The sequence below is a fragment of the Cibotium barometz genome, chromosome 53, assembly GCF_041138505.1.
Source record: "Cibotium barometz isolate CiBa-2024 chromosome 53, ASM4113850v1, whole genome shotgun sequence".
NCBI lineage: Eukaryota > Viridiplantae > Streptophyta > Polypodiopsida > Cyatheales > Cibotiaceae > Cibotium > Cibotium barometz.
In genome coordinates this window covers 27,879,978-27,896,502 of record NC_141098.1, presented here as the reverse complement: position 1 = coordinate 27,896,502, position 16,525 = coordinate 27,879,978, and the positions used below count along the sequence as shown (strand labels likewise).

General features: G+C 46.8%; 1 protein-coding gene across 3 annotated transcripts in view; it reads right to left on the bottom strand.

Moving 5' to 3' along the window:
- LOC147608478 (uncharacterized) overlaps positions 1 to 16,525 on the bottom strand; it is a 96,287-nt gene that overhangs the window by 46,095 nt on the left and 33,667 nt on the right. For 2 of the 3 annotated variants that reach the window (XM_086789513.1, XM_086789511.1), the window contains 2 exons: positions 6,138 to 7,313; positions 5,706 to 5,858 (listed from right to left, as the gene is read on the bottom strand). In XM_086789513.1, coding sequence (XP_086645639.1) covers positions 5,706 to 5,858; positions 6,138 to 7,297 — 1,313 coding nt within the window. In that variant the 5' untranslated portion in view covers positions 7,298 to 7,313. Of the gene's footprint in view, positions 1 to 5,705; positions 5,859 to 6,137; positions 7,318 to 16,525 lie in introns of all 3 variants that reach the window. The other variant, XM_086789512.1, reaches the window with a different exon arrangement.

The window sequence follows — 16,525 nt, the reverse complement described above, 5'->3', positions numbered from 1 at the left end:
GCAACATGTCATCCACATAAAGAATGAGCATAATCAAAGTGCCATGATCCTCTTTAACATCGAGGGTGCTCTCTGTTGGACTATTGTGAAATCCCTGTGTGGTCAAATAAGTATGTATCTTCTCATACCAAGTTTGAGAAGCTTGTTTGAGACCATAAAGTGCTTTTCGAAGCTTGCATACTTTGTTTTCATGACCATGCATCACAAAACCAATGGGCTGATTTACACACACTTCTTCCTGCACATCCCCATTGAGAAAAGCTGATTTTATGTCCAATTGATGCACTTTCCATCCATGATGGGCAGCCAATGCAACAACACATCTAATTGTGGCCATACGAGAAGTAGGTGCGAAAGTCTCATCATAATCAATGCCCTTTTGTTGGGCATATCCTTTGGCCACTAGCCTGGCCTTGTACCTGTAAATGGTACCATCAGACTTTCTTTTCAACTTGTAAACCCATTTTGTGCCAATGGGCTTCTTGCCAGTAGGCAAGTCTATCAAATCCCAAGTGCTGTTTTTATGGATAGAATCCATCTCATTTTGCATGGCTTACATCCAATGCTCATCCTCATGAGCCTCTTCAAATGAATCTGGCTCATCTGCATCACAAAGTGTACTCATGCAAGCAATATCTGCTTGTTCTCTTGCATTACGTGAACCAGCCCTAGTCTTGCTACCAAGTGGAGCTAAAAGTTTGCTCTCCTGTAAAGTACGGAGCAGCCAACGAGGCACAACTCTAGCCTCTTCCATTGCTGTCCGCTCTTGCTCTATTGCTTCCTTCACATTTTGAGGTGTAATGAGCTCATTCATGGGCTGATTTTGAGTACCCAAATGCTGTCCATTAGGCAAAGTTAATGGCTGATCTGTTCAGCCATTAATTCCCAACGGGGAAAGTCCTTCAAACATGTTTGTGGGCCCGAAGGTGGCTGTCCATAGAATTCAGCCGATGGCTAGTCTGAATTTTCAGCAAATACAACATCTCTGCTGTCCAAAATCCTGTGTGTGGAAGGATTAAAGAGACGGTAGCCTTTACTGCCACTACTATAACCCACAAATATGCACTTAGCTGCTTTGTCATCAAGCTTACCTCTCAAGCTTACCTCTCAACTACTGAGGTACATGTGCATATGCTATACATGGTGGCAGCTCTACATGAGGCATGTCCTGATCCATTTTATGCCTTTACAATAGTATCAAACTGCCATAATTCACATGCCCAAACCTGGCATGCCACAATTCTGCCTCATGCATGGCAGGCGTAAGAGTGGTAGCCACATGAGCATCATGCTCTCTCCTGTCAAACCTGTCAAGCTGATATAATCCATGGTACAATGTGCCCGAAGTGACCAATGCATAGCCATCTTCACGGTCTTTCACTGTGCATCTGTCGTCCTCAAAGTTCACTGCATATCGTCTTTTAGCAAAAGAGGAGACGGACAGCAAGTTCTTCTTAATCCGCGGCGCATACAATACATCTGGAAGACATAAGTTTGCACCATATACTGTTGTGAGGATTACGTCACCAACACTCTAAACTGGATAAGAAGAATTGTTTGCACGAAGATCCTGGATCTTCGTAAGATGATCAGCCATACTGTCACCTTCATTCATGTCCAAGTTCTCAAGCTCTTTCTTGAGAAATGCAACCTTGGCCTCATTCTTTGCCTGATACATGGTTTCAAGTACATCCCAAGCTCGCCGTGAGGTCCTGCAAGACCGAATATGCGATATGATTGATGGCTTTCCTGACAAAGCAATCAAAGGCATCGCTTGGGCATCTCAAGTATCCCATCTTTTTTGTTCCTGTGAGGAAATGGGTATTGCTGCTTGTTGAGCACCATGGCCAGGCATGTAAGGTGCTATGTCAACAGGGCTTACATCTTCACTTGACACATAACCCCATAAGCCTTTGGCCACAAGTAGATTTCGGACCATGAAGCTCCATAGGGAGTAATTACTGCCATCCAATTTGTCCTCTTGGGACAAAACCCCGAATATACATGAGTCCTGTAAACAGAAGCTTTCTCCCATGATCAAGGCTGCCACAACCATCCATAGCCTCTCACTCTATGAACAGCATCACACCCTGACACATCCAGTGCTCCTGCATCACAACAAAGACTCCCAAACTGTTTCCAAAAAGAGAACTTGCATCACAGCGCAGCATACCATACCGTAGACACACCTCTACACTCCCTCTCTACCTTCCAAGGGTACTATCCATCTCTGTCATGGATTCCCAAACCCCTGTCCAATCAATAGCAAGGCTATACCAAACATGTGTCCACTCCTGTGACTGCTGCTTGCATGTGACCTATCTCCTAGAGAAACCCAAAACATGTTTCCACATGAAACAAAGACCTGTTTCAACAAACATCGGGTGACCTGTTTTCCCATGAAACATTTGTTTTGGCCCAGCATGAAACCCATGTCTAAATATGTATGGTTGTATTTCTGTCCCACAACTATGTTACATAGGCATGCCCAAAACTGCAGGTCCCTCTGTTCCTTTCAGGCAGGAGGAAAGCAATCTGCTCCATGGGTATGCACCCATGAGAGCTTGCATCGCTCCCATCCCAAGAAACATAACTAGGTGACCTTGTACTTGGAGCCAATAACCCATGTACACAGTGTACTTGCAGCCAAGCAAAACAGCCCATAAACAGTCTCAAAATAGCCCTCAACGGGTCTCAAAACAACCCCGGAATTGCTCATGTTCGTAGCCACATATACTGCCACGAAACAATCCATAAACCCTTCCAAAACAGTCATGTGCTTTTTCACCAATAAAAGAGGCACATAAAGCAGCCGGCCAGTCCCTTCTTAGAAAAAGCACACACGTGGCCCCCAATAATAGCATATGGGCCACGTTTACTTTCATAAAAAGTATTATAATGTTTTTAAAGGTTTTTAAAACCCTTTGTCCCCTTCCCCCACATGGGGTTGTGAAAAAGGGACCTTTTTTTAAATAAACCTTGAGTCCTTTTTGACTTCCAAACCGATGCCATTCATACTGTCCACCATGTCCCCGTGCACACCTGCATACTGTCCAGAGAAAAACACAGGGTCGTGACACTTTTCCGTCGATGGAGTTGGGCTACTGCAGATGACAATGATGGCGGAAGCAACAGGCGTTGAGGGGCAGCCACAGACGGTTGCCTTGACAGCTTAGACGGCGAGTGGGCAGCTGACCTTGGCGTCAGACATCTTGGTCACGGGCTGCTGACCTTGGCATCAGATCTTGACGGCGGCGACCAGGCGCTGCTGCAGATAGGACGGGATCTGGAAGGCAAAGGCACAACGACGGTGACTGCGCGATGGGCTGGCCGTCGGTGACAGACAGAAGACTCGGCGACAGAGTGAAACGTCGGACGTGACGAGACACCAAAGACTGCCGGATGGAGTGCATACGGCGACAGAAGAAACAACCCCAAATTTTGCCAATTTTTGGCCTGTGCCACATAAGCAACAAGTGCGGCTGAGCGCCACCCTGGACCGCCTCCTTTGGTGCAAGCGCCACCTTGGACCGCCTCCTCTCGTCCGAGCGTCACCCTGGACCGCCTCCTCTGGTGCGAGCAGTGTCGGTGGTGGAGCCCTCCCCACTAGTGCCACCCAGAATGGTGGCTGGAAGGGGCGGCAAAGTGCCAGGCGGGTGGAGCACAGGCAGCAGGAGCTCGACGGAGATGTGCAGCCGAAACTAGTCAGCGATGGAAATGTGCACGCGATGACGGAGTTGTTCCCGATGGACGGAACTGCAGACAAAGAGCAGCGCATGCAGGAGAAGGGGAACCTCACTCTCATACCACTGTTAGGCTAGGGTTGCACACAAATGAGGCACACACAGAGAAGTACACAACAACAAGCTCTCTCAAGAGAGGGAGAGAGAGATGGTGATTGATGCTTAAAGAAAGATGAGATACAAATGTGTGGAGCAAAGAGAGTTGACTCCACAATATCAAAGGACCATACATGTGGTGTCCTTTCAGACCTAATATCCAAGGGGAAAAACCCAAAGGGAGAAAAGTGCCCTTGGTTAGCCCATGTTCACATGTGGCACTACTCATATCATATGTGGCATAACTCATAGCATATATGCCAATAGCACTAGCACTGCCAGAAATGCTATTGACCATATCAACAAAGTTCTCATCCCTCTGGAAATATCAGTCCATGACACAAGACTACTGATCATATCAGCAAAGCCCAAACACTGGACATCCCAAGGGTGATTCACCAATCAAACTGGTGTCCAAATGCATAGAAAGATCTAGTGAGAATCTATCTTTGCATTTATTTAAGGATACCTTGTTGTTCAGGGAGCCAAATAGTGACACCAACCGGAGGGGATTGATTAACCATGATGATAATCTCTTAAGAAATGAAGCCAGCTTGAACCATGTTTCAATGGCAATGAGAGACATCGCATGTGTGTCTCTTGATTTCCATCTCCTTTGTTTTTGAGTACGAGCCGGTGCTGCTATTGGCTATTGTTCTATATGCCAGCTACCCACCACTGAGCGGCATTCTTAGGAGGAGTGATTGGTTGTATAGTGGGTGGACGCGCATCGTCACCACACCAAGCCCCAAAAGCCCTTGGCAATCAAGAGATTCCTGATCATAAAGCTCCACAAGGAGTAATTGCTCCCGCCGCTTATCTTCCTGTGCCAAAACTCTAAATACATCTCTCCCCTTGATGGGCCATAATGCATACAAGTAACCACTGAAGGCAGTGCAGGTAACCAAATAAGGCAAACTCTCCACAATGCAAAATCCCCAAATGTGCAAACAATGCACTCAAGGCCAGACTGTCTTTCTGTATCACAGTCGATTGCATCCAATTCCTGTGAAGAGAGAAAAATTACGTGTATGGGCTAAGACAAGGCAGGCTGAACCTTGGGCTCTGATATGACTGTTAGGTTTAGGGTTAAATTCAGGGCAAGCAATGAAGCATAGAGAGCAATGTCAAGTGCAGCACACAAACTTCCACAAGTTGCATTAGTTGATAAGAAAGCAAGTACACATCTTTCGTTCAAAGATAACGAGGGGTCCAACCTTATAGTGCCATGTGTCACACTTACTCCTAGGGTCACCACACCATATGAAAACACCAACACTAAATGTGCCCCTAGCACTTATTTCTAAACCCCCAACAACTTATTAACACATTTATCACTACCCATGTGCATAACTCCTACACCATTAACTGTGGCGACAAGCTGGCTTTGCTATTTCTTGCACTAAGCCATGGCAATGGGGATTTGTCAAGAAGAAGAGAACGCTGCTAAACAGTTACAACTATTGGCAAGCATGATTAAAAATCAAGATAGAATGCCAGTCTAAACAACAAGAACAGCCACAACAAACTCAAGAAATCATTTTAAGAACGATTGGGAGAGATGATTTGGGACCATGAAACTATGAAGATAACTACTTCAGAGTGAGGCTGAGGCATGCCTTCAGAGGATGCAGGAGTCATGACACTAATGTCACATGTGGAGAACCCGACTGACGTGTAGATTGAAGAGGCTACCCTTAGAGCAAAGTTGATCAGCTTGAACACTTAAGCAAAAATTGGAGACACTTTTTGTTGGGTAGTACCAAATTTGAAATAAGAACAGACCATCGAACCCAACCACTCCTTAACAACAGACAACAAAAGTGGATGGAATTGTTCTACAAATAGAATTTTAATATCAAATACCTTGCTTGGTGTGAAATTTCCATTTTGTAAAATTTTTTCATACTTAATAGAAGTCTCCTTTCTGAAAAAAAAATATCTTGCTGGAAAGGAAAAGTAGCTGATGCTCTTAATAGAAGACCCTTGTGCAATTCCATCACTGTAGTAAGGTCAAAACTACAGAAACACATTAGAAATGCTTTAAGAACCAACTGCATTGCTGCTTGTTCAGCTCTACCATTGTGATTCACATACTTTTCAACTAAGAGTTCGTCTTTGCCTGTAGCTAGATGGATTCAAAGTGAGGTGTACATACACACTTGCACATGATTCATGCATACAACAAACTTACACTTGGTGCAACCAAAGAATATATTGAGAGTCTGCAAATTACCATCCAATTTCTCAAGATATGTATGAGCAATCATTGATGCACAGAGAGGTGGCCAAACTTACGTAAGTGGGTCAGTCAAGGCAGACCGAAGCGGCATTTCCATGGTCTCGGGGATTTTTCTATGGCTGAAAGCCACAATTTGATTTCTAGGGTCCTTTTGAGGAATCACTACAATTGCTTGCACAAGTGAGCTATAGTGCTCTGCTGTTGCTGCTCCAATCGGCACTGCTTCAGGAACCGGTGAGCTGTGAACAATCCTGCCTTGCTCGTGATTGAAATTTTGGTTTTCCTTCACATACGTATCCGTCACAGTTGTCTCTTTTGTCATGTCATCCCTATAGTATCCAGGTGAGGTACCAAGCCCACTAGCCACTACTATCATGTCATTTGGAGCTGCAGGATTACCATCGGCATGGCCTAGCATGGGTCCTACAGATGGTGGTGAAGAAAACGAATTCATAAAAGGGATGGTTGATGATGGGGGAAGATACATTCCGAGTGATGGAGCGGATGATGTGGAGGCTTTTGATGATATTTCCCTATCAAAACTTGTCTTTTGAAAACCTTCAGAAGTCTGCAGACCTGCCATCAACTCATGCCTGCCCCCCTCCATTCCGTCAATCTGTATGTTTGAAAGGGTTTCATAGCCCTTTTGGCCAGGTAACCCACCATCAACTACTCTGGTCACTCCTTGACGAGGTTCAATGTCTTCACCTTCTCCATCCATATCCCCATCTTCTTCCTCATCTTCCTCTGAGCCATCACTTTGTGATCCACCACTACTCCCTTCATCTCTTTCTTCCATATCTCTAAAGTCGACTCTACTCCCCATTTCTCCTGGCTGCTCACTTCCCGCCCAGTCCGGCACTCTTGGAGACGTATTTACAACACCGGAAACATGAGAGCTTCCAATGACAAACCTTCGACCCTCATCAATCGAGCCCTCGTTTCTGTCACCTGACCCCAACATCCCACTGTTGCCACTGCTGAAATCTCTGTCTGAGCTTGGCAAGAAGTGTTCCCTATTTGCAGCACCATATGGCTGCCCATCAACAATACCTACAGCTGTCTCTGACCTGAAGTTTCTCACTGGATCACTTCTTGGGGGGGCTCCTGGAGATCCAACATGATACACCCGGGAAAAGTGCTCTTGGTGCATCAATCTAGTTGACAAAGCATCAAAGCTGACATCAATCTTCTGTGATGAAACTCCACCTAGCATAGTCGAATCCTCTACTCTGTCTTGTGAAAGAAAATAACATTGGTATTAAACTCTCTCTCTCTCTCTCTCTCTCTCTCTCTCTCTCTCTCTCTCTATATATATATATATATATATATATGGTCATTTCATTTCATTTCTCTCTCTATATGATCATCATTACGGAGAGGAGGCCCACTTGACGGTGCGCGGCCTATGAGACCTTGCGATTCACGGTGTGGAATTGCAACAGAGCCCTTAGACCAGATGCAGGATACTTTCAGACACAGTGATATTGCTATGTATACGGAGACCCATCAGTGCACAAACAAGAGGCTTCCTGACGTACGGGGTTATAGATGGGAATCAGTTTTCCGCCCTCAGCCACGCACAGTGGGAGGTACCTGAGGATCTGGAGGAGTGGCAATACGTTACAGGGAGGAGCTTCGTGACAAAATACATGTGGTGCATAGAGATGCAGATGCGAGGTACATGTGGGTCCGAATATGCAGAGAGGGGCTCCGCGAGCTATATGATGCTACTTTCCCCCAGCCCACTCCAGGTTTGCACCATCAGGAGAGTCGCCCTATATACCACTATATGATGATATCATGAGGTTTGCAAGCATAGGAGACATATTACTATTGGGAGACTTTAATGCACGTACAGGCACAGAGCAGATAGAGCTGTATGATACTCAAGAGGCTATGTACCGGGAGATCACGGCAGAGGATGTAGGGTTGCAGAGATCAGCACAGGATGAGGGGGCGATTACAGATTATGGCAGGCATTTTCTCACACTCGGAAGTGCACATGGGTTGGTCATATACAATGGCTTATCGAGATGGCAAGGATCAGATGCTCTCACAAACTGGAACTCTAAAGGGGGAGCAAGCACAGTGGACTACTTGATGGGATCTCCTTCATTGATACCTGATGTGCGGGGTTTCACGATTTCCAGTAGGCCCATTGGCATAGCAGCCGATCATGCATACCTAAGTTTCACAGTAGTAGGTAGATCCCCGAGAGATGAGCCAGCCACTCATCTACCTAGGTACCTGAGATATCGGTTTACACGTGTGAGACAGTTGGGGTTTAACGAGATGCAGTTTTTGATGGCTTGTTCGCTTTAGACCCACATAGCCCTCTGGATGAGATCACGAGAGTATTGGCAGGTGTACTACATGCATCCGCGTCGTATGCATTTCCCTGCACTATGATCCCTTCCACCCACCCCCGTAGCACTGCCCCACAGAACAGTTCGTATGATGATGAGTGTCGTGAGACACAAGCACAGCTACAGTGTGAGATTGCCATTGGGTCTCACACGCATAGACAGGCCAGGATGATCTTTCAGCGCCTTGTGCGGAGGAAGAAACGAGCCTATCTGGCTAAGCTAGAGGAGGAGATCTACCAGCTCTTCCTGGGGAAGGACAGCAAGAGGGCATGGAAGATGTTTCAGGAGACACAGCCTAGTACTCCGATTACTGCACCTGAGGCATGCCATACTTATGCTAGAGAGCTATATGATGCACCGGGACAGCCTCCTACCCCCCCCCCCCCCCCCCCCCCCCCCCCCCCCACTAGGAGATAGATCGGCTAGCACCACCTTTTTTACTATGCGGATGGTGCTAGATGCGATACACAAGTTAGAGAATGGAAAGGCACAGGATCATGATGGGCTAGTTGGAGAGCACTTCTCATATGCACGAGACACTTTGGCTCCGCTCGTCGTACATGTGTTTAATCGTGCCATTTGTGAGGGTTTCCAGACAAGTTGGACAGAGCATATCATTGTACCACTCTTTAAGAGTGGTGGGGACCCCATGGTACCAAGCATCTACAGGACGATCATGATTGGTCATTACTTGGCCAAACTATATGGCTCTATATTGGACTCGGAGCTGAGCCAATGGGCGAAGAGGCATGGTCATCGAGCACATGGACAGGCTGACTTCAGGAGAGGATTTACTGCCTTGGATCACATACTAACACTTCGGGCACTTATTGAAGAGGGCAGGGCACAGAAGAGAAGGATATACTGCTGCTTTGTGGACTTCCGCAAAGCCTTCAATACCGTACCACGGGCCAGGCTTATGCACAGATTGCATGACATTGAGGTACCCGAGGATATGCAGTGGGGGATATATGCTTTGTATGAGTCTATGACAGGCAGAGTACGAGCTCCAGGCGGACTATCTGATAGGGTGACCGACCAGCACGATAGGGGTGAAGCAGGGATGCCCGCAATCGCCTACCCTCTTTGGACTATACATTGATGCGGTCTCTGATTATGTAGACAGATTGGGAGGCCCAGGGGCATGCCTGGCAGGGGTGTTCATACCCATCTTGTTATATGCTGATGATATTGTTCTAATCTCAGACTCTCCGGAGGGATTACAGAGACACCTGGATGCATTACAAGCTTTCTGTGCGGATAGAGATCTGACAATGAACCTTGGGAAAACCAAGGTTATGGTGTTTGACACCACACAAGCATAGGTGACGAGATCAGAGTCTCAGTTCACTTTCCGAGGGGAGCCGGTAGAGTACATCAGGTCATATGTCTACTTGGGAGTTACTTTCACAGGACCGCGTTTCTCCCTGAGAAGGCAGCAGCAGCTAGATTAGCTCGAGGGCATGCAGCCTTGGGGGCACTTGAGAGGCAGTGTGCACACATATAGTTTCAGAAGCCGCGCACCAAATTGTGGCTATTTGATACGCTTGTCACACCAACCCTCCTGTACGGAAATCCAAATTGGGGGCCCAGTATACATCACAAATCTCAGAGAGGGACAAATGAGGGATGGAGGCAAATGGAGAGACCACTGATTATGATGATTGCCCGCATGATTCGGAGCAAATCATCAATACCACAGAAATTGTTCGGGCTGAGCTGGGTGCCCCACCAGTAGTAACCGAGGCCCTATTCCAGGCAATTACCTTTTTACAGCGGCTATGGGAGCTCCCTCAGCAAAGGTACTCCCGATTGGCATTGACCTCATCCATACAGTTGGCATAAGATGGAGATACTCATTGCTGGTACACTCAGATGAGATCATGGTTTGACCTACATGGTTTGCGGATAGAGGCACTCCCACCCTTTCAGTACAATCTAGATTGTCCATTTTTGGATCTCACCCGCTCAGAGCAAAACCGCGTGATCAAGATGGATATCATCAGAGTGGACACAGAGAGGACATGGACTAGCCCCCTTAAGCCCTTGGGCACGAAAATGGCTCATTACAAGAGCCATTTTCTACACCTCTCACCAGATGATTTTATCACCCGCCCGGCGTACATGGATGTCCACCTATCACAGGGGATACGTTGTGCCATTGGAGAGATCCGGACCTCATCACACCAGCTGCGGATTGAGACAGGGCGATATGTGCATAAGATCTTGGATGACCGCATTTCTCAGCTATGCTACCAGGAGGTAGAGACGGAGGAACTCTACATTTGCCGATGTACAGTCTATTATGAGATCCGAGCGAGATATCACTGCCTCTTCCAAGAGGGTTTTGGGCGGTTACGCAAGGTCATGGAGTTTGAGGATCAGAGATGCCTGGGATTGTTTCTACTTGAGCTCAGGAGACACAGAGAGACCCTCTTGGCAGACAGGAGGCCGAGCCATGATGTACCTAGACAGAGGACACTAACAGATTTCTTCGGCACCGGCACCGGCACCAGCACCAGCAACCCAGCCCCCACACCTCTTGATACCTCCTCCATTGGGCCATCAGGGCACCGACCACGCTCCCAGGGAGTCACCACTGATAGAGCAGTTATCTTATGTCGTGCTCGTCGGCCAAGCCCACCAGGTCCCGACCACAGCATCCTCACCATCGCCAAATCAGAGCCATTATTGCTCAGCATCGGATGCGCCTACCTCGCTTCTACGACCTCTCCATTCTAGACAGCCCCATGGCGGAGATACTTGATCTAAGGGGAGGGCAACACTTCAACCGATCAGCATACATGGATCTACCTGATATACTTTTTTCAGTATTTTCTACTCAGTATCATCTCTGAGTCTTACAGTTCTGTTCTTATAACTATAGGACAATCAGTTTATTGTACTTTTTAGTCTCATTTAGTTGTTCTCTTTGATGAGACACCAACTTCAGATGTACTCTCAGTTTTGATCTCATAGGCCATTATGGCCTCTTAGAGACGATAATATATCATTTCATCTCTCTCAATATGCCACACAAAGGTTGAGACGGAGGAGCATTACATATGCTGCTGCCCAGTATCCTATGAGATCCGCGGGAGGTTTCATTGTGTATTTCGTGAGGGATTCGGTCCACTCTCTAGGATCATTGACTTCCAGGACCAGCGTTGCCTAGGCCTCTTCCTACTTGAGCTCTGCAGACACAGGGACCGCCCCCTCCCTCGGCAGCCAACCATCACCAGTTTCTTCCGGACCCAGGAGGTGGAGGAAACCGACATACTGGATCTTGTGGACCCTCCACGAGCTGCTCTGGACCTACCTCGCCAGAGAGGAGTTACCTCGGACCGAGCCTCTGCACTCCAGTGTGCCCGACGCCCTCGACCCCCCCGTCGGCCACGATCACCTCATCAGCTCTAGATCTAGGACATGCTCCACCGCCATCGAGCTACCTTTCCACGTGACATAGCTGAGGGAGACCTCTCGGCCATACTCGTCAACCCCATGCTTGACATTTTGGAGAGTGGTATACCATCTACCCAGAGCTGATGTTGCTCCCATGTTTTTATGTTCTTAGTTTTCCATGACGAGTTTCCATGGACAGTTTTGTATCACCCCAATGAGATAGCTATATTTATGTTTTCATTCTCTTTTATTTTCCATTCCATGATGAGATATGCCATGGACATTATTGTACCACTTTGGTCTCATAGGCCCATTGGGTCTTTAGTAGACGCTTAATATATCTTTCTTTCTTTCTTTCTAAAGGGGGAGCGAGCACAATGGACTACTTGATGGGATCTCCTTCATTGATACCTAATGTGCGGGATTTCACGATTTCCAGTTGGCCCATTGGCATAGCAGCCGATAATGCATACCTGAGTTTCACCCTAGTAGGTAGATCCCCGAGAGATGGGCCAGCAACTCATTGTGAGGGCAAAAGAGACCAAAGGACCAAATATATGAAAGATCAGAGTAAAACACACAGTATGCAATGGTGATGTGAATATAAAGGATGAAGTCCAGTACAGGAGCTCTATGTGAGACTCCGAATAAGCAGAAAGAGCTGTTGTCCCATAAAACGCAGTTAACAGAGCTGGAGTGACCCTGATGAAAGCATTGATATAAGCCTAATGCAAACGCTGAAGACAACCTGATGTAGACGATGAAGTCAGCCTGATGTAGTCGATGTAAACGATGCTGTGAGCCTCATGTAGGCGATGAAGTCCAGCAAGAGTAGGCGATGCAGCAGAACCTGTTGTAGGCTGTGGAAACGCTGTGAAGAGGCTAATGTAGGCGGCCAGACCAGCAGCAGTTAACGCTGTGCATGAACTAATTGTAGGCGGCGACAAGCAGCAGTTAACGCTGCGCATGAACTAGCTGTAGGCGGCTAAAACTGATGTGAGCCATCTGTGTGCTGACCAGCATGGAGATGGCAAGGCACTCTGAGATGTGGAGTCCACGAGGTATCCAACCTGCGATGAAACGCAGAAAGGGAAAAACACACAGCGCCAAGACCACGTAAGTTGATGGATGACGAAAGCAAGAGGGGACCCTCATATTTATATGATGTTTTTGGTCGGCCAGCATGGGAGTCAGCCATCAAAGGAGTCGGCCCTTTTTGGGCTGGGTAAATACCTGATTTAGGTATATTTTCACACAGCCCCTCTCAAACCAAAAAGGGATCATGAGAGAAGATGAGGGGAAAAAGATTTGGTTGTCAAAGATGAGGATTTCTATATAGGCAGTAGGGATTGAGAAGTACTGGAAGAATGCCACAATGCAAGAGGTTTTCACATGCATGAATGCCCATTTTTGGGTTTTCATTCATACATGCGCCCCAAACACACAAAACAGAATACTGTGCATAGGGAATGCAGGATGGAAAAAAAATGCAATGCAGTGGGTTTTCACGGGAGCCGTGCCCTCATGGGGTTTTCACTGACTCATGTGGCCGATACAAAAATGATAAAAACTGAAGGGAGAGGCAGATCCCCCTCTCAATGAGCGGAGGGTGATGGTGGTGGACCGATGCCAATCCGATTGCGAAGACGCTCCAGAATGGGACGGTTGACAGACTTTGTAAGGATGTCTGCTTGGTTGTCTTCCGTGGAAATGTACTGGAGTCGGATGGTACCAAGCTCAACCTTATCCCTGTTAAAGTAAAAATGGACACCCACATGCTTGGTATGGTTAGAAAAAATAGGGTTGCCAGCAAGGGCAATCGCACTGTCGACGAAGATGGTAGAGGCGGTGTCGATGGGAACGCGCATGTCGGAAAGAAGCTGACTAAGATACATAACCTCAGTGGTGGCATCATAGAGGGCCCAGTATTCGGCCTCTGCTGAAGAACCTGCAACAATGTCCTCCTTTTTGCTAGACCAAGAGAAAGGGGTAGATCCGAGTGAGAACAAATAACCACCATGAGAACGTCGGGAATCGAGATCACCAACCCAGTCGGAGTCCGTGTAACCGTGCAAGGTGATCCCGCGACTATAGTGAAGTCCATACAAATAGGTACCTGCTAGATAGCGAACAACCCTCATCGCTGAACTCCAATCACACTCCTTGGGAGCATTGAAATACTGACTTAAAATGGATGTGCAATAGGCGATAGCATGACGAGAATTCGTGAGCCAAATAAGTTTCCCAACCACTTGGCGGTAGGCTCGCTCTTCATAAGGAGGTGAGTCCACTTCCTTTGTGATAGTTTAATGGTGGGATCCAATGGAGTGGCCACGGGGATAGCACCATCAAGAAAATAGGAAGTAATGAGTTAGATCAGTCATCTCAAAAGTTTGTCTGAGCTGTGCCATGATATCAAACATTTTGGCTTGATGGGAACCGGAAATAATTAGGTCATCGACATACAGTACATGGTAGCAAACTATCCCCTGATCAGTGTGAATATAGAGATTGGGGTCACAGTGTGATGGGTGAGAACCTTGGCTGTGAAAAAATTTGTCGATGCGATGATACCAAGCCCCGGGTGCTTGCTTAAGCCCATAAAGAGCTTTATGGAGGCGAAAGACTTTGTCCTCAAGACCAGGGAGAGGGAAACCTGGAGGTTGGTCAACGTAGACCTCCTCCTTAAGAATGCCATTTAAAAAGGCACTCTTAACATCCATCTGATAGATTGGCCATTTATGGTGGGCAGCCAGATTGAGTAAAAGACGGATTGTGGTCATTCATTCCATCTGCATAATATGCTGTAAAGAATGGCCCTAAGGCCACTCTAGCATCCATGATGTGCTTTAGAATGGCCCCAGTGCCATTCGGAATCATATTGTTGGTGGTAGATTAGCCTTAGGGCAATTCTCTACCTTCTTGTATCAATAGCTTGTGAATTTCAAAATGACATGCATAAAATTCTTAAGCACACTATGGATGATTTTAAAGGACTTTTTGAATTCAGGTTTTCGTTTGGATTTTAGTATGATTATTTTTTATATGATTGACTTGTTTTTATTTTAACTCATTTCAGGTACACAGATGGCTCCAAAGAGGAAAATTTATTTTTCATCAAATGTTCACATGGCTCTACGAGCAAACCAAAGAAGCTCTACAATCCTAATGGTCCAAAAATACATAAGATGCATCTTGATTCTTGGTCAATGGGTATGGGCAACAGAAGGCGAAGTAAGTCTCGCTCATCAAAGACAATGTCTCGACAAACGAAAACTTTGTTTGATTGTGGATCAAAAACTTTGTAAGCCTTTGATTCAGAAGAGTAACCCACAAAAATGAGCAACTCACTCCTTGGCTCAAGCTTGCCCCTTGTATCATTCGGAGTGTGAGTATATGCTCGACATCCAAAGAGACGGAAATGGGAAACGGTTGGCTTTTCGCCAAAGAAAGCCTCAAAGGGAGTCCTGTGGGGAACAGCAACCGTGGGGCAACGGTTCAGAAGATACGGTTCAGAAGATACACCGCAGTGTTGACCGATTTTGACCAAAGGCGTTCACGCAGCGCAACTGCAAAAAGCATGGAGCGTGCCAGATCCATGACTATTCGGTTCTTGCGCTCGACCACTCCATTCTGTGAGGGAGAGTCGGTGGAGGTGAGTTGGCGTTGAATGCCATGATCTTGCAAGAACTGAGAAAATTGATGGGAGATAAATTCACCCCCATTGTCACTACGAGCAGTCCCAATTGAGACGCCCATTTGATTGGTGACTAACCAAACCCATGTGGAAAAGTATTGGAAAGCGTCAGATTTATGCTTTAGGAAATATACCCACATGTATCTTGAATAATCATCAACAATCAGCATGTAGTATAGAGATCCATTCAAGGAAGGGGTTGGGGATTGGCCACTCAAGTCGAAATGAATCAACCGGAGGATTCCCATGGCGATGCTGTTTACCCAGTTGACAGGGCTGACAGACATCCTTTGTCAATTTCGGGCTGGGTATGCCTTCAACTAACTTGTCTCGATATAGCTCATAGAGAGTGGAATAGGGTAGATGACCATAGCGAAAGTGCCATAGTAGTTCAATGTCAGGAGCTTGGGTCACATAAGCCCGAACCCGATGAAACTCTGAGTCAACAGAAAATGGCTCAGTTAGAAAAGTGGACATTCGGTACAAACCATCCTTCTGAGCTTGTCCTTTGGAGTAGTTTCATCAATTACCTCAACAACTCGTTTGTTGAAGTAAACACCACGATCGAGTTGGGTAAGCTGGGAGACAAAAAGAAGGTTGAGACCTATATTAGGAACAAGATAGACATTGTCCAAGGTAGCCTGGTTGGGGCCAGTGTTGGTGTCAAATAAGACAGTGCCAATGGATTTTATGGGCATCATTGAGTTGTTGCCACATCGAACTTCTCCCTTAACGGGACAATGAGAAATGAAAATGTCAGCATTACGTGCCATATGGTAAGTAGCGCCACTGTCAACTACCCAAGTGACAGGATGACCACAGGGAAGAGTTGGATGGGCCTCAATAATGGGCACAGAGGGACATAGTTGTCTGCGGGACACGTACCGCAGCACAGGCACGAAAAGTGCAGGACGATGCGAAACGAGCAGTGCAAAACTGTTCTGAAACGGTTTTGACGCCGGTGGACGCTTCAATC